The sequence below is a fragment of the Falco rusticolus genome, chromosome 4 (assembly GCF_015220075.1).
Source record: "Falco rusticolus isolate bFalRus1 chromosome 4, bFalRus1.pri, whole genome shotgun sequence".
Lineage (NCBI taxonomy): Eukaryota > Metazoa > Chordata > Aves > Falconiformes > Falconidae > Falco > Falco rusticolus.
The window spans coordinates 79,900,499-79,923,125 of NC_051190.1; the positions used below are offsets into that span (position 1 = coordinate 79,900,499).

The 22,627-nt window shown below is 35.2% G+C and overlaps 1 protein-coding gene across 13 annotated transcripts in view; it reads left to right on the forward strand.

The window, feature by feature from the left end:
• Positions 1-22,627, forward strand: part of PHF14 (PHD finger protein 14) — a 168,253-nt gene that overhangs the window by 18,567 nt on the left and 127,059 nt on the right. For all 13 annotated transcript variants that reach the window (XM_037382630.1, XM_037382635.1, XM_037382631.1 and 10 more), the window contains exons 4-6: positions 1,713-1,857; positions 12,865-13,024; positions 20,480-20,591. In XM_037382630.1, the coding sequence (XP_037238527.1) occupies positions 1,713-1,857; positions 12,865-13,024; positions 20,480-20,591 (417 nt within the window). The remainder of the gene's footprint in view (positions 1-1,712; positions 1,858-12,864; positions 13,025-20,479; positions 20,592-22,627) is intronic.

Consider the following 22,627-nt stretch of genomic DNA (forward strand, 5'->3'; position numbering starts at 1 on the left):
CCTGTAAGCTAGCATGACCATGTAAATGGTGGTATAATCTTTCATTTTCAGTTCTAGATGAGTGTTTTGTTCTTTTATACATCATGTTTCCTTACATTGTTTAGAGAAAATGGATGGGAGATCCAGAAGCGTTTCCTAAGCTATAAGTATGTGTTTGACCTTTCCTGGGTCAAAAACATTGTAAGAAGCCACTTCTGTTAATTCAGGTAAAGTATTTGAGCCCAGCTGTAGGTGGTAAGGATTTTTTACCCCTTTATCTTGCTGTACCCTCTAAATACCTGCCCAGATAAACCTAAAGTACAAAGAAACTTTGCAAATGATTTACTGAAAAATCAGCGTAGAGACTTACTATAACAGATTGAGAGCCTATCATGAAATAATTCCATAGATTGATGTGAGAATAGAAGAACGTTGAGGAAGAACATCCACTTGAGGTAGCATTCCTGATATTTTTATCTGCTTATGCTACACAGGCATAGTATTGGTTCTGTGTTTTATGGCATAAATGGGGGGGGGGGGGGGGTTAGAATGAGAAAAACATGCTTGAGAGCGCATCTTCCACCTTAATTTAGTTAGTTTTTTTTTTTTTTCCCTCGTAGGATACCACAGCAGTTTTGGAATATTCTGAGATCTCTGACCCTTTGAATGGATGCCATTTAGGCTTGAACTGTTAGCCTCTGCTCTAAAAATATTACTATTTCTTTATACTGCAATGATCATTTTTCACTAGTATGCCTGATTTCACGCTTCCCTATATGCCTTCCTATCACCAGTGAAAGTAGTTTAAGCTCAGTGTTTGCTTTTAGTATAAAAACAAAAGAAAATGTATGGAAGCCGTGAAACTTTGCAGAAGAGACAGTGGCTGTATCTCAATGAAAATAATAAGAAACTTCAGTGGTGTTTCTGAAAATACTTAAATTTACATACAGATTTATTTGGTTTGTGAAACACTTTTCTGTGTTTCCTTAGAGAAATTCCCTATTAAAAGCCACATTCTTCTTTGGTGATGTAGTTCATATTGAAGGTTGCCAAAACAGAGCAATGTACTTGTTCTGCAGATCATTACTCCTGTATATAATCACAAGAAATAAGTTGTTACAGTTTTAATAATTCATATGGTTTTGCATAAAGACATGTAAATTTGCATTACAAAAAACCCAGAATCAGGTTGAAAATTTGTTGTATTTTATGTAGGTGAAAACTTGGCAGGCTTCTGTTAGTAGCTTATTTTCAGATTTTTCAGATCCATGTGACTTATTTTTGGAAGGCGCAAATTGAGGAAAATTAAGCAACTTTTCTGAATATTGGGACATTTGAAGATCATCTTTGGCCTTGGTGGTGGTTGGGTTTTTGGTTTTTTTTTTGCTTTTGAATGGTTTCTAAGGTGTGTTTTCCTTTTTGTAGAACATAAATGGTTTAAAGACATGTATGTTTCTGTCTGAGGAAATAAGACCCTTCTCTGGCCTTTGGATATTAACAGATCTGTAGGTATACTGAGATCAGATTGTATCCATCCTTTCTCCCAGTTCTTATATTTATGTATAAAGTTTTTTAATGTCTTGACAACAAAGAAGCTTTTAGTCTTGTGAAAATAATTTTCCATCTTTTTTTGTTTGTTGTTCAAAATTTGAACAAATAACAGATCTTGTGTTTGTTTTAAATAAAACTGAAGTTCCTGGCATAATCCATGTGTCTTCATTTTTCAATATTAGGATTCACTGATCCTTGAGAAGTCTCAAAATTGGAGTTCGCAGAAAATGGACCATATTTTGATTTGTTGCGTTTGTCTTGGCGATAACAGTGAAGATGCTGATGAAATAATCCAGTGTGACAACTGTGGAATAACAGTGCATGAAGGTAATACAACCCTTCATTCTCATTGTGGGAGGAAAGCATATACTTTGCTTTTAATAAAATTTTGACTTGCTGTCTTCAAAAAAAACAAAGCCTTTTTTTTTATAATACTACATAAATCATTTTTAGCTGTGAAACATCCATTTTCTACTTTAGCGAAACAAATATAAGCAATTACAGGACTGGATGCGGTCTACAGATACCTATATAATGAATTACAGTCTGCAAGTATTGGAGCTATACATTGTATTTTCAGGGCTTTAGGATATTATATCAAATGTATTTTTGTCTTATCTGTTTCAGTATATGAATTTGATTGCATAACTGGGCTACAAGATCATGAGAATGGGAGGCCTTCTAAAAGGAAAGGTTTTTTTACATATATTTTTGCTGCATCAAAAAGGCAGAGAGAAGGGGAGGAGCAACAACAGGAATTGTCTGTGGCATTTAGTTACAAGTGAAAATAGCTCGTCTTGGGCTTTCTCATGATTTTCACTGACAATTTGAAATGGAGAAATTTTAAAGTTAAAGCATACTCAAATCGTTGTTTTGCTAATTCCTTCAAAATCTAATCTGTGTGTATGTTACAAATGTAGGAGGTCTGGTTTTAAAGAAACATTTCTGGAATAATTCTTAGGTGAGCATATGGAATTTTAACAGCCATGTATGAAAGATGAGTCTATTGTGTATTGCTGCTCTTTCTCTTAAGGATGGAAGGTAGGGTAGATACTAACACAAGGAGACATACCTTATTCTTTTTTTTTTTTTTAGCATTTCTGATATCCTTTACCTTTTTAGAGCTTTGCTTTTTTTTTAAAGGTTTCCCAGGAAAATGAGATATGCTATTTCAATCCTTGAAATTTAAAGAAAGTAGGCTTTCTTTCTTCAAAAGCATGGAAGGCATTTATTTAATTTATATGACTCTCTTAAAATTTTTTGGAGCTGTTTAGCATGCCTTTTCAGGCTGGAAGTTCTTTTATTAATACCCTATTCCCCTTTTGCTTCCTTATACTAGACTGAAAATTGTTTCACAACAGTATTTTTTATGCACGGAACTGTAATTCAGTTCTTTGCTTAACATCAGTTAGGAAACTGAGGATGGAATTTCCATTTTGTGCATTGTGGTGCATTATGTTAAGTGTCAACATGGAACTCCTGAAATCTTCTTGCAGTCCTTTGAAGAGCTAATCAGTACTGTCAATGGAGCTTAGAGAGCAGTTTTTAGTTGATCTAATTTATGATGAGCTGGATCACACTCTAGGTGCCTTTGAGGGCATTACAAGTGTTAGACTTCTAAATTTAGGTGTCTTGGTACTCTTGCAGAATTCCTTCCTCTGTGTCCATGAAGTTTTTGGAAATAACGTGCAGAGCATGTACAATTTGAGATGCAGTAAGCTACTAAAAGTTAGTTTTATAGAATCTTGATAGATTATTTTTTTTACCATAGCATAGCCTAACATTAACTAATGAGAAAAGAAAACCTGAATGAAAATGCCTCGTCCTGATAGTTGTAAGTGCCTATTTGAGAACTCTCCAAAAGTTTCATACAGTCAACACATCTAAACTCTAAAGCCCTGGAGCTCCCTGAAAATTCTTCTGTAAGATTTATTTAGTAATTGTACAGCTAGTTACGTTAAAGTGCAGAACGATTGTGATAGAAAAATTATCTGCCTTTTTGGAATAAAATGATGGCAAATTTGGTTTTATTCCCATGGAGTGCCTTAAAAATCACCAAAATAACACTTCCTCATTTTGTTTAGTTTACTAAACTTTTGTCCCTACAAGAAGTAAGATTATAGATGGTTTTCCTCCACAGGAAATAGTTCCATGGTTCAAAACTCACTTGAATTCTCATAGCTGACGATCTGCCTAAGAGTCATTGTTGCCATTCTTCTTTTTTAAACCGTTATAGACAAAGATTCCCTATACTGTCAGTGATACAGAGAGTACAATGTATGTATGTTTATTTTGTTGTTACTGCAACAAAGTAAAATGGATGAATTCAGAAAATTTAAATTGCTAGTTTGTTCTCATAAGTTCTACAGTATGTACAAGCTAATTGACTATGGATGTTGGTTAATTTTTCACACTTACAGTTGAATGTTTGGCTCTTTACAGTGTATTTTAATAATAAGTACTTAAATGCAATTTGGAAGTCTACTTGATGTTTTGAGTGTATGTTTCATTCCTAGATATGTATATCAATTTGTAAAGACATGAATATAGTTTTAAGTAGAAATAAGCATTTATTTTGGTGGGGTTTTTTCTGTATTTTGGTATTTCAATGGTAATAGCAGGTACTATTTTAAATTGGAGCTTTTTTCAATAATTTGTTTAAATAATTGCTTGCAGCAAAGCAGAATTCTATAAAAACACGTGGAACTTTTGAAGCTTTAGTTTGATTCGGTGATCTTGCATGTTCACTGTATATGTTCAAGTTACATGTTCAGTAACTTGGAGGTTTCTGCACTCCTGACTGGTGGTCATTGATTCATTGTATTACTTCTGAACGCATGAGTAATGAAGACACAGACTATTATAAAGAAGTTGCAGTTTAAACTAAAATGTGATGTAACAATTACTTTTAGTTCCTGTTGGCTTCATCATTCAACTTGGGTGATTTCTAAAAATAAATTAAGAAGTAGTTAAAGAGAGAATTACTGTCTAATCATATAAACATGGCTTATAACCTTCAGAATTATTTTTTTAATGTTAGTATAGGAAGGTTTACTCTTAATATCATTAGCTTTAATCTTACCTTTTAACTACGTGCTCAGATCATGGACATAGGTTGTATTGTGCTCTTATACGCAGCTGCTTTGTGATTTGAAAAATAAGTTCCAGTAATAAGTGAGTCTGTTTTGTAAACATACTGGAATCCGAGAATTTGTTCTTATTTTTGCAGGTTTCCTTTAGTAGGTAGATTGCTGTGACTGCAGGCACCATGCTGTGTCTTAAAATTTGTTCTAATATTTGAGCTGCTGGGTTTTTCAGAAAATGCAGTTTCTAGCACAGTATTGAGTGAAGAGGCTTCTATTTATGAATCGGATAGAAATTGATGCAGTGATGTTTACCTGTGTTTGCCTGCAGTTGGGAAGAATAATACGCTCATTTCCTGTGAAGTAATTTTGATATTTAGCAGTTGTCTTTTCCCTAGAATCTCAAACCCAAGATGCCTATTATCCTGAAGCATCCAAAGAAAGCTGCTGGAATACTGCAGGGTTTCTCTTCATAGTTTTCGTATGCATTTTCAACTTGTATTATAAATATGTTTTTTCTACTTTTCTATAGCATTGTAGATATTTATTTGGAAGGAAGTACACTGTTTTCACACCCTACTGGTGCCCCACGCAGGGACCCACATAATGATGATATTGGTGATTTGATTGTTCTGTCCCTGAAGACCTTAATTTTTCTTTCTTGTAGATTATTACAGAAACTGTTTTACTTCACAGGAAGGGATCTTGCACCGCTGGCTTGTGCCTTTGTGCTCTGCTGAAGTGGAAGTTTCAGTCTACCATAGAACCTTTCAGGTGACTGGAAAAGGCTTTTCTATGGTGGCTGTCTCTGTATTTAATGTGAAGTTACTCACTAGCCATGAAAATGCTGCCCTTGAGTCGAGCCTATTTCTTCTGGACAACAGGGCTCCCTTCCTTCCTTGAGTGGGGGCTTTTGATCTACTTGTACCTACTGGTCAAAGGGCAGGTGCCACATAGTAGTGCGGCCCCTTCATGTGAAGGTGAGCCTTCCAGTTGCCATCCCCGAGTGGCTGCATGCTGGCATAGTTGTTGGCAAGAATCTGTTACCCTCTTTCAGAGTGTAAGCTAGTGCTGCCTTGTGTTTCAAGTTAGGCATGGTCTAGAACTCCATTCTTTCCTGTTTCAGAATGTTTTGGCTTTTCTAGCACAAGGTAGCTTGCCACTGTGCATACTGCTCCATTACTCGTGTACCTGGGTACTTGGTAACTAGCACCTTTTCCTTTTTAGTACCTGGTGCAGTGGGTGCCTCTTCAGTCATGATTTATATTCCTTTTGGTTTGCTTGCTTGCATTAATCAACTATTACATGAGGTCTTCCGTGGGTAAAGAGGGGTGATAACTCATCTGGGAGCAACTCTGCCAGTGCTCATGTGAAATACAGCAACAAGCCAGGAGTTAGACAAGGGTTCTGATTCAGACCTAGAATCATGGCCCCTTAATAAACATTTATATTTGTCTTACTGACAAGTTTTGAGATTGCTAGAAATTCAGTTTCCTTTCCAGTGCAACTATTTGCTGCATAATGTCCGTATCACCTGCATGGCTAGCATCACTTGTCCAAAAGCTATCTTTGCTCTGCAGAGACATGTCCAAAACTCTGTAAACTTTGTGGAGCAAATAACTGGTTCAAAAATGACAGAAATCTGTAACTGCCTCTAAACCTGCCTAAGTAGCATACACATAATGCTAACTTAAGACCCACTCTTACACTTTACATTCACCTTTTATGTCTAAATGGCCTGTAATTCATTAAGTCCATCAATTAAAATTTCGTTCTTATTTCATGTATCAACTTTTTTTTATTATTATTAAAGGAAAAACGTTTGCATTGCTAGGGTTTCTTACTGAATTTGTAGAAGTACAGTTGCTTTTTGGAGTGTTCACTTCTGTGCAGAATAATCCTCATTTCTTTTTATAAAAATCTTCTTGCAGCAGTAATCTGTCATTTTGGATAAATGCTTTTTTGGTAAGATCTTTCTTCTAATAGCAGGACACCCCCAACTGTGATGTCAGTTTTTTTGACATGTTGATTGCAGCATGACTGAAGAAAACGTCTAGTGCATATCATAGCATGTGCCGTAACTGTAGGTAGTACACTTGCCAGCTATTGCCCTTGGGTTAGTTGTTGTGAATTAAATGAGTGAAGTTCTACATTTTTCCAGCTGTTTCTTTCCATCTCCTCTATTTGTTTCTTACTTTACTGTGATGTGTGTGGCAGGGAATAAAATTTCTCTTGCTAAAAGCAATAGTGTAGTCACCATATGCTTTACAGTGTAGTAAAACATTTTTGCATTTTAACTGCTTACACTGGTACACTCCTGTCTGGTACAAAAATTCATTTTGCAAAATCATGTACTTTAGTGCTCTTCATTTACTAAATAAAAATACTGTTCTGAATTTATGATGCGTGAACTGATCAATGTCTTTAAACTGGTGGTCCAATTGAGGATTGAATGTAATGTATTTTGAATACTATGATCTCACAGCATTTGATTTTTCAAATGTATGGTTTACCTTGCAGATCATGTTTTCATGATTTTTATAATAAAATCATGCTTCAGAGTATATGTAGATGTAGTTAGCAAATGCAGATCTCCTGTTTGACTAGCAAAAATTTGCCCTGCCAGAGAAATGGAGGAAAAGATGCAACCAAGGCAAGAATTAGGTCTCTCTTCCCGTTTGCCTCAGTGATATAAATTTCAGAACAATTGCTTTAATGGTAGCATTTTAAAGTGTTTGCAATTTCATTTTAATGTCAATCACATTAAATAAAAGCTATTGACAGGGTACAAGGACTTTAAAATCAGGGAATAATTTTTTTTTTCCCCTCTGTATGAAATGATATACATTCAATAGACAACTTGGCTGTAATTGTAATACATATATATGCTGTTAGTGGAACAGTAAATGCTGTGAGAGTTTTAACTTCTTGACTTTCATAGGTTAATACTATACTAAACCAGTTTTATTGTTTAGTGTAAGAGGTATTCAAGGAGGTGGCAGACATGGAATTGTGATACAGTTATCTTAAGAATATACAAATATGAGTATTTAATGAACTTTAGTTGAAAAGGGACTCTTAGGTATTCTAAAGATCCAAAATTCAGAATTTTTGTGAACATTGAAGAAAGGCAGCATCATTTTAAGCAAAGTGTTTAAAAGTAGTTTTATTTTCTTCAACATATTTTCCAGTCAAAGGGGTGTGTGGTTGACTAAATGCCGAACAGGTCACAGGTGCAGTGATAATAACTGAAACCAAATACATCGTTTACAATATGTATATCCTTTCCTCTGTTGCCCTTTCAGTCCTTAAGTAGTCACAGCCTTTACACAACTGCAGTGCTTTTAGAGAGAACCTGAAGATTACCTCCTGATGTTGCTTGGGAGATTTGCTTGCAGCGTGGCCTTAAATTTCTTTCTGTTCCAACACCAGCAGTTCCCAACAATTCATACAAGGAAATTAGGTTGGACTTTTTCTTGGTCATTAGCTTAACTATTTAATACTAGGATGGAATGATTTATCAAGCAGCAGCTTCGTCTCTCCATGTCTCTGCATTTTAAAGAGTCATTTAAAAAAGTAAAAAAAGTAAAAATTTTAAAAATTTTTGTAATGGGACCAAAATAATTCTTTCTGCATAGGAAAAGAAGGCAGACAGCAATAAGTTGAATTTTAGTTGTGCTTGGCAGTTTTAAGGATCCTAAAATGATATATATAAAAAGGTAATTGCCTGTTACAGATAAAATAATATTACCATGGTAAAAATATGAAGATTTTTAGAACGTGTTTTTAAAAATTCTGAACTCTTGATCTCTACATTGTAACTTTTTAGACAGATTTAGACAAAGGTGCATTTAGATTTTTTATCAAGTGCATTTTGTGCTTCAGGTTTGATTCAATTAAAAAAAAAATCAATTATAGCCATGCAGTAGAAAACACTTCCCCCGCCGCCCCCCCCCCCTCCCCCTGGTTTCAAATTATTAAGGGATATACGAATCCCTTAGCCATGACTATTATGAAGTTACTTGAAATTGGAAAGTGGAAGCTGCTGAAAATGTGGTCTAGAACTGCAAGTTCATCTTTTTCATTAGTGTTAATTAATTGTGTTTATCCACAATTCTACATTTTGACAAGGTGTGTATAACATTCTGTTGTTTAAAAATGTGATGTTAATCTGACCAAATGAATTTTTCTGTTGGCAGTTAGTATTACAACTTGTGATAACAAAAGAAGAAATAAAATCAGTATATTGAGGAATTTTGAAAATTTATGAGTTTAATTTTGACACTACAGATGTTTACTAGATGAGCAGCATTCCTCAGCTTTGCCAGGGTTTTCATTATGGTTTCTAGTTAATAACCGGAAAGTAGATAACTATTTCTTGAAAAACTGTAAGGTATAGAAGTTTTTTTGTTTCTTACTGGGTTGGAGCAATTTTGACCTGCTGCAGTTAGGCTGCAGAATTAGTAAACATCTAGTACAATAAATACTGTGATTTTTATGTATATGAAGTGGAGCAACTCACAGAAGAGACTGAGGTATTTATTCTGGAATAACTACCACGTGATCGGAGCATTGGTTATGGGAGAGCAGATTAATATCCTTGTTCTGGTTTGGACTGGGCAGAGATTTCAGATTCTTTCACATCCCAGATGAATGCTATAATTATCTTAGCTTTTCATCGTTTCAAATACACTTACTTGGACTGAAATTTAAAGTTATAGCAAACCTGATATTTCTACAGTAGGATTTTTTTCTGAAACTGCTTTTGCCTTCATATCTCAATTGAAGTGTTAAAGAGTGGATTTTGGTTCCTTGTACATTTGAAAAACAAACATTGTATCTGCTCCTGACGTATCTGGCATCTTAATGTCAGATGACATCATCATTGTGTTATCTGTCGTTCTTTAAATTGGGGCAAATATATTTTGGGACAAATACATTTTGTCATTGATTATATTTTGTTCTGAGTTATTTCACTGTTTTTGAATCATGTAAGTTTATTATTTAAAAATGGAACTACTGGTATTATTTTGCTTCATATATATTTTTGGCCTGCCAAGGTACTTTCACTGCTTTTTTTTTTTTTTTTCCCCCAAAGGAATTTAAATCTCTTCATATGGATATTGGTTTGTGGTGTCAAAACCACATGCCACGTTTGTCATATTTCTTACAATTTGTAGCTTTACAGACATTTGATGAATACAGCTGTTGAACAGATTTGTATTATCCATATGAATATTCTATTGACAAAATTTGATCTCTCCTTTGATTTCTGTTATCACTTAACAACCCAGAAGCAGACAATGACTTTATAGCATACATAAGAAAAAATCTGGGTTAAAATACTTGCGTATCCTTAACAAAAAATACAGCTTAGCAAGCAGTTCCTAATTAATTTTGGGACTCAGTTCTTAATTTTGTTAAGTATTATTAGATCATATTTAAACTTAAGCTGTTGGGTAATGATTTATGGTGCATTACCTTATTACCTATTTAAAAGTATTATTCTTAAAGCTGAGTTTTGTTTCACTATTTATATATATTAGTCCTAACTCCTCCTGGAAAGTAAACTTTCCAGACATGTTACGTAGAGTTCAGGCTTACTATGGAGCATGCTGAAAATTGCCCATGCCACTCCTCAGTCAAGAACAATTACAAAGTACCTTCGCTGAAACCTTGCAATGAATTTTTTTCCCCCATGGGGTTAAAGGTAACGATCTGATGTATGTGTGTAGAAAACGCTACCAACAGCCTTTTTGTTGCTTACATGGATGGCTTCATAGCAAACAAGGCTTTGTCTTGCAGCTTTCATTCTGTAGTTTCATTTGGCAGTGTACATCAAATCGACAACAGTCTTATGGGCTGGATTTCCTTTTCTTCAGCTGTGTTGTGGACAAGACTGTTTTGATACAGTTATCAGCAATGCTTAATGGTAGTGTAGCCTACTTTCTCCAGCTAATGACCACCCCTTTCACTGGGTGTAACAGTATGGTGTTTAGCTTTTGCTAAATGGCCGTTAAGGAAAAAGAGTAAATGCCTTCTTGTCTGTTAGAAATCTTAAACTCTTTAAACTCTAAGACTTACGCACAAATTGGGACAAAAAACTTGGGTTAAAAATCCAGACTATTTTTTTTTAATCTACCTTCAGAAAGGACCTAGATTTGTATTGTTATAGAAACAATGTTTAATGTAAACACATATGATAAGAATGGAAATAATTACAGCACATGTATCATTTTCTAGGAATAAAGATAAAAAAATAATAATCAGGTATAAATGACTGATAAGTATAATAAGGCAGCTATTTTAGAGTAAAGGTAAGACAGTTTGGGGAAGTCACCATTCTAATTTTTGCAGACTGATGACACTTAGGTTAGTAAAGCAAAGCTAATTACCTTCAATTAGTGAAGAAGCATCAGTGTTTGAAAGAAACTAATTTTATTTTGCCATATGAATTGATGACAATATTACTGCTTCCATAGTGTTAGGTAATTTTTGATAAGTACATTTAGGAATATATTGATATGTTAAGAAGTCTGAAGGATTTCTAAAAATTATAATTATTCATCAGCTTCATGATACCAATGGACTGTGTGTTTGTACATTAATGTAATTGCTTAAAAGTAGCTTTACTATCATGTATTCAAGATTCTGTTATTAGAACTTAAAAAACTCCTTTCTGGAATACTAGTTAAAGCTGATACCACATTATAAAGAAAATGGAGTTATCTTATGTGTGAGATATATGATCTTTTATATACCCAATGAAACGTTTCTGTGAACGCATTTCTGCACATTACTTTTTGTTTGATTCTGGAATACTTTTATAATGAAAAGAAACAGTCTGCCTTCTTATTTTAATTCTTATTGATGAGCTTCATTCTGTAATGGAAGACTATAGTTCTTAAATGGTTCCTAGAGTGTGATTGCTTATTTCCTGAATGTAGTTAGTCTATTATGCAGACCTCTGTTTCTGTCACAAGGGGAGTTAGAGCACTGTTGATATTTTATTACAGTCAGTGGGTAATGAACCAAAGTAACAAATCATGTTGCTATTTAATTGCAGAATTCGATAATTTAACTGTTCCGCAAGCACAAATGTTGACTTGATCGCTGTATTTGACAAATAGCTGAATTTAAACTGTTAATAAAACCTCTACTGTGTTTTAAGTGTTGACAATGAAATTATGTTTTTCTCGTATTAAAGAAGAGATACAGATAAAGTTTCAAAATGTGGCATACACAGAAATAGTTTTATGGTGATGAGCTTTGAGATTTTTGTCATTTGCAGTGCTAATAATGCTGCTCTTATTCTTGTGCAAAATTTAAATAGCAAGCTTCTAAATCACTTCAGAAATACTGTTTTCCTAAATTTGTGGTGTTTAAGCATGCATAGACACCTTAACAATCATGAAGAATGTAGTGGATACAGCAAAGAAGAATCGAGAAACTGAATGAGTGAGTCTAGTCATAATTTAAAACTGTAAAAATGAGAATGATTAAAAAAAATAATATACTTCATCAATCACCAGTGTGGTGTCTCAAAACAGTTAATCTGTGCTCTGCAAACTATACTTCAGTTTTGAAGTTACAGAAGGTCCTTTAAGCTCAGTCCTACAACCCCTAAATTATGCAAATAGTCTTTTTATTTCATGTGTATATTCTCTTTTAGTAGATTTGGATGCTTATTGCAAATTGGAAAACTAGAATGCATATTTGTTGACTATTATAATAAATCTCTAAAAAACCTGCAAAAACTAACCCCCTGCCCCCCAGTAACGTTCATTTTCAGAGTAGGGAGAAGGAGAAAGATAGGAGTATCCAAGAGAAGCCTGAGATGCTCACAAATTCCACAGCTTGTTGCATTTAACTTGAAATACATTTGAAAAAATCCTTTGATTTTTTTCCTCACGTCTTTGTTGTTTGCTTTTAGTCTTGGTTTTTTACTTTCCTTCTTAATGGATAGTCTGGAAGAATACCAAGTGTTACTAAAATAAAGTAAAACAGCCTTTTTCTTGTTTTTCAGTTGTGATCTTAAGAGAATCACATAAAGTAGATCACTTCTCAGAATTACAGTCTCTAATGTAAATTTGCACTAAAGATAATCTTTGCCAATACATTGCAAGTGTTCTCAGAATCATTCCTCTGAATGTGTATGCATGTATGTTTCCTGCTGAAATTGTAACTGACCACTTGTCTACATCTACAATTATCTTTTCTTATATTGGTCTTCCATCTTTTGTGTGCATAGGTTGCTATGGTGTTGATGGAGAGAGTGACTCTATCATGAGCTCAGCTTCAGAAAATTCCACAGAACCTTGGTTTTGTGATGCATGCAAGTGTGGTGTCACACCCAGTTGTGAATTGTGTCCTAACCAGGATGGGATCTTCAAGGAGACTGATGCAGGCAGGTAAGACTGAAGAAGTGGTGTTTTGAACTTGATGACATCTTGCATTTAAAAGATGTGGGTTTGTTTCTGTAGGAGCTAATGTCACAAATTAAGCTTTCTTCTTGATGTCCTCTCTCTGTCACCTCACGTTTGATTTGGGTGCTCTTTGGATAGTCAATCACCTGATTTTTTTGTGTGCTCCAAATATTCTTCATGCCCACTATAATATTAGGAAGATGTTGTCTTAAGGTGAGTTAGAGCATGAAGATTTATGGACCTGTGAACAAAAGATGTACCTAGGTGAAACAAAGATCACCATTTACTTCATGGATAAACCTTCATGATAAATCCTGTTCTTCAGTATAAAGTCACCATGTATTTTTATATATATATAGATGTTTTAGTAGCTATATAGAAGACCTTTATTTGTTCCCTTGAACCGCTTGTGTGATGCATCTTTTTAAAGAAAGAAAACATACTAGTGAAGGTGATGGGAGTCCTTTAAAGAAACAGGTTTTTTTGTTTGCATAAGGAATGCAGTCTACATTTAAACAAAAAGGGTTTCCTGTGTAGAAGAAATTAAGATCATGTAAACTCCTACTCAGTGTTCAGATATCTGCAAGGATAATGACGTGAAAGGCTTCCCTCACTTAACCAATGGCTTGAACTACTGACAGCAGGGACCGGGGATCAGAGACTTGGAGAAAAAACTGTGTACTTGTTTTGGGTTTGCTCAGACTTGGAGGTTGCACTGAGAAAAGCAGGGTTTGAGTCCCTTGAGTCTCACTGCTGAACAGTAGATGTAAGTTCTAGCAAGCACAGCTGGTGTGGCTGGTCACTGGTTCTCTGATGGTGGCTGAGCTTGTAGTGTTCAGTATCTGCTGTCAGTCACTGTAGAATCTGAGCATGTGTTCTCCTAGTTCAATTTAATCAGCTGCCAGAAAGCTGCAATTTATGGCTTGCTAGTATTGTGCTTCTTTCATGGTTAATCCTAAAGAGTAGCAAAACACTGAAGTGCTCTTCTTTAGTTAATAATGCCACTAAAAAGAATGGCAAAAGGGGAAAACACTTTCCAGACTAATCATATTGGACTGGAAGTATGTAGCCATTGGGAAAATCAAAGCATCTGCTCCATTTCAAGGAAGAAAAAGTAGATTTTATTCTTTCAGTAGTATTCTGCTTCATGCAAGGTAACACCACTGCAGCCTTATATGGGCTCTGCTCAAGTCTGTTGACTTTCAAGTATGATGGGAGGGGGAGCATTTCGTGCTGCTTCTAGAAGAGCAAAGGACTGGGTGTTGGTAATGTCAGGTAATGGAAAAAAGTAACAAAACTATATTGAAGTTGTGCTAAAGGTATTCAGACAGACCTAGTATATTATGATTATTTTGTATTATGAAAATCATAGTCTTGATTTTGAGTGACTTTTGATAATTTTCAGCTAGAGATGAGCTTTTTAGGATGGAGTTCAAGTCTAATTTGAGACTAAGGAGGTTAATTTTCATTGATGTCTTCTACTCCTGTCACATTTGGAACATAAATTAAGAGGGAGATATTAACAGTAATTACCAGTGATGTCTGATTTACGGTCAGTGTTACTGGTTTTTGGTGGGTGGTTGGCTTTTTTGGGTGGTTTTAGACCACGACAGTTATGTTCTTTTTCCATACATTTTACAGCCATAGAAATTGCAGGTGTGTGGTAATATACAAAGCTTTCAGATGCTGGGCCTGTCATAAGCTTTCCATTGATCTTGCTAACAAGGGAAGGCAGTAATTAGTTGGTAATGCTGCTCAGAGGAAAGAGGAGCTTTCTTAATCCTGTTTGAACATATCTGTTAGAGATAAAGAAATATAAAAGTCTGCAGATGTATCTCACTGATGATGATGGATGAGTTGGAAAGAATCCAGTTAAATATTCAGTATTGGTACATATACTTTAAGTACTTTAAAATTTAGAAATGTCAACATGTGTTACTGTAAAACCTTTTGTGTTTTTTAATATGAATTCATAAACACATTACTATTTACACTTAGCTATATATTTTAAAGCAATGTCTTCTGTACTAACAAATCACAAAATACAACCATGTGCTCACTCTTTCTTCACCCACTGGTTTGTAGTGGTCTTCATGGTTTTTCCTACTCATTGTGAAGGGTTCCCTAATTAGATTTGCACAAAAGCTAGGAACTGAGTTAAAATGAAGTAAAAGTTTAATCTTACCATCTGTGTTAGTAAGCTCTTGTATATGTTATCACTTCAGTATACGGCTGTCTTGGAATGTGTGTGTAAGCATATCCATATTTGTCGTTTTCCCCTTGCTTTTTTCCCCTAGTTCCTTTGTGTTCGCCGTATTTTTATTTTATTATTTTTACTTTTTCAGTCTTACAGACTTTACTGTTGCTAATCCTGTAACGATCTGGTCCTGCCATCATTAAAAGCTCAGCTGAGCTGAAGATGATGTTTAGGAAAGCTTTTTTTGATATACTGAGTTGTCTGTCTTCAGAAAATTAAATATGGTATTAAAATGTCGTAAGTTGATTCAGGTTGTGTGAATTAAATTGTACATCCCCTTGCGTTGCATTTCTCCCTTAGTTTGTATTTTTTCCTGATAGCAAAAACATTTTGAGTTTGTGTTGGGAATAAAGAGATAATGAGGGTATTCATAACACTGAACTTTGATCATTGAATGCAGGTGCCAGCAGTAACCTTTGGAGGCATCTACCTTTCTCCACTGAATGTACACTGAGCTGAACTTCTCAGTTTGTAGCTGAGATGCATTTTAAAGATACACATAGAGCCTGCAAAAACAGATCTTTTTGTCCCTTCATGTCTTCCACATGCATCTTTTAGAGGGGAAACAATGAAAGTAGAGGAAAATACTGTGCTGTTTTTAAAATAAACAAGTAACACAAGTGAGTCAGGATTTGTAGTGAGTGATGTTGAACCCGTAGGAGCAGTTACTCTTTTTAAATACTTCCAGGATTCAGATTCTCAGTTCCTGGTCTGTCTTAGGTTCAATAGTATCTGTGCGTCTCCCTTATAAAGCTGTTAAACAGTTAAATTGTACTTTTCAGTTCTGTTTTCTATTTTAATAATAATGCTGCTATATGGAAAAAAATGTTTTTAAAGACTAAAGTCAATTGTCTAACAGGAAATGTGAGAATCAGTATCACCTGGCAAATTTTATTTCAATCTTTTTATTCCTGTGTTCTGTAAGTAAGTTTAAGTGTTGCATATGTCATTTCCTGTATAACCATAATAGAAACTACAGTCAACATTTTAAAAATTGCTTAAATTTCTTCTTGTAAAGTGGTGGTATGCTTTTTGGGTAATGTAGAGGTGTTTTCTCTGTGACACTGATTCTCTGTGCAGGAGCACATGCTTGCTTTGGTGATTGTAGGCTTTAACACAATAAATTGTTATGATTATTATTTTATTTTTACTTGCTAGATAATGTGATGACTATTGTAAATAAGTGTATTCTGCCAAATAAATAGAGGTTATGTAATAGGAAAAACAAATACTAACTATCATGTGAAAATTCCTGTGCTCTCGTTCTTTCTACCATGTATTTACAAATTTGAATTCCCCAGGGTAATGGGGCAATATAGGCTAAGAGTAGGGTCTTGGGGCAGGCAACGTCCATTATGTTTTGATTGTACTCGGTAAACTGCAACCCAGTTCAGTTCTTCTCTTGAAATACTAACAGAGAGCCACTACTGAATAACAGAATCCTTGAACTCACCATTGTTCTCCATCCCCTTACCACCTTTAAAAATAAATTCTTCATGTGCATCAGTACTGGAAATTACACAAACCAAACCTATTCAGTTTCTCTTCATAATCGAGTTGGAATAATTTCTCTGTTCCTATGTGAAAGGTGAATCATTAGCATAATGAGGTGCTTAATTTCTCACCACAAGCCTCTGTACATTAACCTCTCAGACTCACAAGCATAAATGTGAATTTATGAAATTTTATTTCTCAAAATACTATTATCCAAGAATATGAATTCTGTCCCTGTTTCGGTATGGAATTTTTCTTCTTTAATCAACATCTGTCATCATTGCTCCAAGCTAAATGGATGGTAGAGTAACAAGGAAGATTATTCTTCTTTGATTATCCAATTTGTCTTAATTACAAGCTTCTAAAACATGTGCAGCTAAACAAATGAGCAGGAAAATATTTAGAACTGGTATTAAAAGCAGCTGAAATTGCTTCAGCTGTGAACTTGACTAACTTGTGTATTTTTTTTAATAAAGATTCAGGTCTGAGTTCATGTATAGGTGGTTAAAGAAATGAGGCACTTGTGTGCCAATCACACTGAAATGGCAGTTTAAATCTGTAATACTCTAATACTTGGGTGACATGTACTAGCACATTTTGAGAAGGTCAGTATGAAGCAAGCAGCCAGCTGTTGGGTTTATCATAGATAAACTCCTACAGAGTGCAGCAACATTTAATACACCAGTGGAGCATGAAGAAAACTGTGCAAATTAAATTGAGAAGCAGCTGCTTGTAGAAGATGTGTATCTTTATATTGAACTTTGGAGGGTACATTTAGGAGGCTGCATTAAAACTTGCTATCAAAAATCTCCAACCAGAACCTTGGATTTTCGTTAAGAATAGTAATTATGGAGATATATTACTTCTGTTTATACAAATTTGTTCTATGTAATACATTTTGAATCAATAGAAGAGTATTGAAAAGAAGCCCTACAGAATTCAGATGGTTTTTGTTTACAAACAGGCAGTCTCTTTATCTCAAGATTACAGGTCTCATTCTCTGTGTGTGGTATTTGCTTTTTTAAAAAAGAATTTTGATTCCTTTTGAAAATGAGTAGAATATGCTCATTTAAATGAGGTATTTATTTTGGTAAATGCATACTTACCAAAATACACATTCATATATGCACATAGGCACTTTTTGTAGAAGATCATTTCATAAATGTGTGGTAGTGATTTAGGCTAAACTATTGCCAGTTCTGGATATAGTGTGGAGGGGCAGAGATGGTACCAGATGCTCTATTGCTGCCTCGCAGGAATTTCTTGTGCCTCCATTGCTTTTGTGGGGAGGCAGACAGAAGATGTGCTTTTTATATACTAATGAGGAGAACCTTATTTTTTGCATATAACATTGTATTAAGTTAGAGGGTTGTGCTGGCATGCTGGAGTGTTTATGCTGAAGTAAGTACAGTGATGAGCTTTATTCCCTGTCTGAGCAGCAAGAAGTTTGGCAGAACACTCGAGTATCTCAGCTTGTTCTCTGGCAGATAGCATGGTGTCATGTTTGTACCATCTTTTTTAAAGACAAGGTTGTAACTAGTTTTTAAAATTAAAATTTTCTTTGAGTCTTCTAGTAGTTACAGTGCTGTGACCAAACTATTTTGTGGATGTGGAGAACCCTAGTAAAATCTGTAAAGGCAAAGCAATGCAGTTGTTGCATGTAAGTGTGTATTTGGGATATACGTTATTCTCTTTGGTTTTAAATTTTTATGTTTTAAAGGGAATATACCATTTAGCCTCTCAAGCCTGATTGTTTTAGCAATAGGGTAAAAAAATTATTTTCAAATACACTGATCTTGTCATATATGACACTGGATCAGTCAGTGCTGTGGCTTATGTTAGATTTAATGAGAAATTTCTTATAGAGTGAAGTGAGTTAATGGCTTTCTAAGTAGTTTCTAACTTACTGGGATTTTCCTGTTATTCAGTTCTTATTATGGACTATTTTGGGGGAAAGGGCTAAATAAATAGTCTGTCCACCAATTTTGTATATTACAAGGTCATTGTTTTCTATTGTAAAGACTAAAATGTATATGTATTTTTGAGCTTGCTACTGAACCTTTCAGATCTTGCTTTTTTTGAATTTCTGTTTAGACATATGAGTAATATATAATTAAAATGAAACTTAATACTACTGAATGTGGTAAATTCCACCTTTGTAGGTCAAAGGACCACTGATGAGAAACATGCAGATTTGGGAAACATGGGAAATCAAGGTTACATGTAGCTCCTGATTAGTATAACCATCAGTTTCAGTATTTCTCTCATCTGTAGACGGCCAGTTAATAACAGGTTAATAAACATGCTGTTTAAGTGCAGCTGAAACCAGGAACATATTGCTCTGGTCCCAACTGAGTTTTTTTTAATTTACACACAAACAAGCAAGAGGGAGAAGAGAGAGGTGAAACAGTTGTAGAAGATTGGGAAAAATGGCACAGCAGCATGGATGCAAATTTAAGTAGATGGTAACGGGTCTTTGCTGAACCTCTGATATTTAAGGAGATTGGAAAATTGCAGTATGTGAGTAATGAATGAGCTAAGGGAAGAAGTGTTTCAGAAGTGCATCACGAGTCTTCTTGAATACAGAGAGTAGATTCTGTAATTCTATTAAAACAGAACAGAAGTTTTAGTCTTCACTAGTGATATATTTACTGTTAAAAGTTAATGACTGGGAAGATCATAAAATGCCAAAGTAACGTGCTTGCTAGGGGTCAAACACAGCTCAGTTACGCTTGAAGTCTCTAGTTCTATCCCGTGTCACCTGGGAGCTTGTAGGTTCGAAGTGGTATCTACACACCTCTGCAATTGAAAGGCTTTTTTCTTGAATATTATAAGATAATAGAAAGTAGCAATCTTGACCTGTCTATGACAATTTACTCCCCCCTAGTGACTTACGGAGGGTTAGCAAATAGTTTCAGGAATTTTGATAAAACAGAAAGATTATTTTGGGGAGGAACACTTTGGTTTTTGGAGTAGTTTGTCTCAGGTGATTTGAGTCATGCATGCTGTGTAGAGCAGATTTTGAGTTTGTCACTAACTGATGGTTTGTGGCAATGAGAGTTGAATCTTTTAGAAAGCATTCATTGTGTAAGAAGAAAATTTATCTTCTGCTAGCAGGCAGAGTTTCAGGAAGTTTATGAAGATGTCTGTCAAAGGCAAACTTGAGGCTGAAGCCTTTACCACCATCGTGTTATATTTAATTACTAGACACTGAAGTCCAGCTTCATGCTGTCTCTCATTTTATGCCCCTCAGGCTAGAGCTTAGTGTTGCTGTGACTACCTGTATGATTTTGTACCTCCCCTTTCCACCCTCTGCCTCATCATGAAAGTATCTGTCTGCCTTAGCTTTATAAGTAATACCAACACCTTCATGTACGTTTCATGCTATGTGAAAAGTGGTGTGGAGCCCCACATGAGAGCCATCAGAACAGAAAGGTGGTGCCAGCCCTTGATCCAGACAGGCAGAGCCATCCCAGTGGCTTTGAAAGGCCTTACTCTATGATTCAGTGTGTGAGCTGCCGAATTCCAAATGTGCCTTCTTTCCCTCCTTCTAATGTACTTAGCGTCAGACGCGTTGCTTCTAGTTTCTGTAACATTTATTCACAAGGCACTTTGAAATCTGCAAATGGTGAGTATAATATAAGATCAAAATGTTGATAACAGTAACCTAATTTTATCTGCTGTTTTAGGTGGGTCCATATTGTTTGTGCCCTCTATGTTCCAGGAGTGGCATTTGGAGATATTGACAAACTGCGGCCAGTAACACTTACGGAAATGAATTATTCAAAGTACGGTGCCAAGGTAAGTTTAGAAGAGATGTACTGCCAACAAGTAGATTTATTTTACATTTTTACATACGATAGAATAACACATATCTTCAGCTTTATTTTTCTTGTTTATACCAATTGCAGTGAGGCTCAGGACTAAAAAATGAGATTAACTTTGTTCGTGTTTGTTATACCATTGCTCTGTCCTCTCTCTTTCTTTGCATTTTTCTTAACCCCTGTTCTCCATAATTTCTGTCACTGTTTTCCCCCTAATTTCCTTTATGTTTTACACAGGTGCTAATTACTTTCTTTTAACATTAGTTAGTAGCAGATTGCCAAAATATGGATGGAAAGTGAAGAGGATTACATGGAGAAATGGAAGGTTAGGTTGATTAGGATAGCAACAGATGTACATTCAGTAAGAATTACTTTAGGGTCTATATAATTACAAGCTAGAATGCATACAAGAAGGTTGCTACAAAGCAGTATTTAAAAAAATCCACAACATGAGGCCTCAGCTTGTACAGAAAAATGGCTTTAAAATTAAAATGGTTTTACATGTAAATGTTTTCAATCCATATGAAAAATGATCATGCACAAACCATACAGAAAACCATTGCAATGGGCAGAGGACAGCACTCAGCAATTTGCTCAATACTGTTTCTGTAGCTAATGGAAGCGGTGTGGAGAAGCCGTATCTATGAGGTTCATGTGAGGGAAGGCGGTTGTACTACTGCTCTAAGGCTTCATTTTTGCATAGTTAATTTCATTTTCTGGAATGTCAGTTTGTCAGGTTGAATACTAAATGAAAATACGTAGTGCATTTAAAAAAAACACATATAATATAAAAAATAATTTAAAACTTACTGGTTTGCCTGTGTACAACATACCTGTATCCAGGAGCATGTTCATCCTGGGTCTGCTGAGGTATTCAGCATTGTTTAGAAATGTTTGTATAAAAAAGTCAGAGCTGACTCCCAAAACCTTACAGACTCTTGTTGCAATGAATCTTTTTTTTTAATTTTTTTTTTATTAATGAGTGTTGTATAGGAGCAGGGCTAAGAATTTGCGTGTATTTTCTTACTGTGAGTAAGATGAAAGTGAAGTGCACAGAGGAGGACTCGTTACTCTCACAGAGCTGTAAACAAACACTGTTTGCTGTATCAGGTGCGAAAGTTACAGCTTACATAGCTAAATTTCACCCTGCAAAACCAGCTTAACATAATATTCTTTTCCACTTCATTTGTTATCTGTTACCTGCTGCTGTTACACAGCTAAAGGGTGCCCTTCTACTGTAGTGCATGTAGCATTCTGAGATACTTCAATCACTGAGTTTTCTTTGCCAGTCTTTTGTGTTGCTGTTAAACTTTCTGGATGGAAATATTTTCTGTAGGTGATACAGAGCTTTGCTCTATGTTCATTGTGTGAGAGATTAAGAAATGCGTGCCTGTATAGTTTTAGATCATTATGCACTGGATAGCAGCACTGCTTAAACAGCCCGTGTTCCCATTTGCTTGTTCCTGCTTATGTACTCATCATTCTAGGTTGCTGGCACAGCTGTTTGTTATGGATTTGTGGTGAAACAGACTGAGGAATTGATCTGGCTGAAAAATAAGTTTGGTTTTTTTTCCAGGCCACATTAGGGGATGTCAGTATACTGTGTGGCAAACAGCTTTGCCTAGAATGCATGTAGCTGAAACCATGGTGCAGTAATTAAGTGAATCACAACCTTCTTTATTGATATTTACAGTTCTTGAGTATTTCTTTCTGCGTTATCACGTTTACTCCTCAGTTGCTGCTTATCAGAGGACATCTATGTAATTATCTATGGGTTTCAGCTATCCAGAGCACTGCTCTTGTTGTTTGTCCTCTAAACTTGTTGAACAAGCAAACATTTGCTGAGCAGTAGTGGTGTTTCATGATACCATACTCTATATAATTACTTGTGCATCAGTTCCTTGGGTGGTACTTAGTTGTTGCTCTGAAGGGGAATAGGAGACATCAAAGTTCATATCAAAATTCATCTGACATACTGTTTAGGTTGTTAAAGTACTTTTCTATTATTTGTTG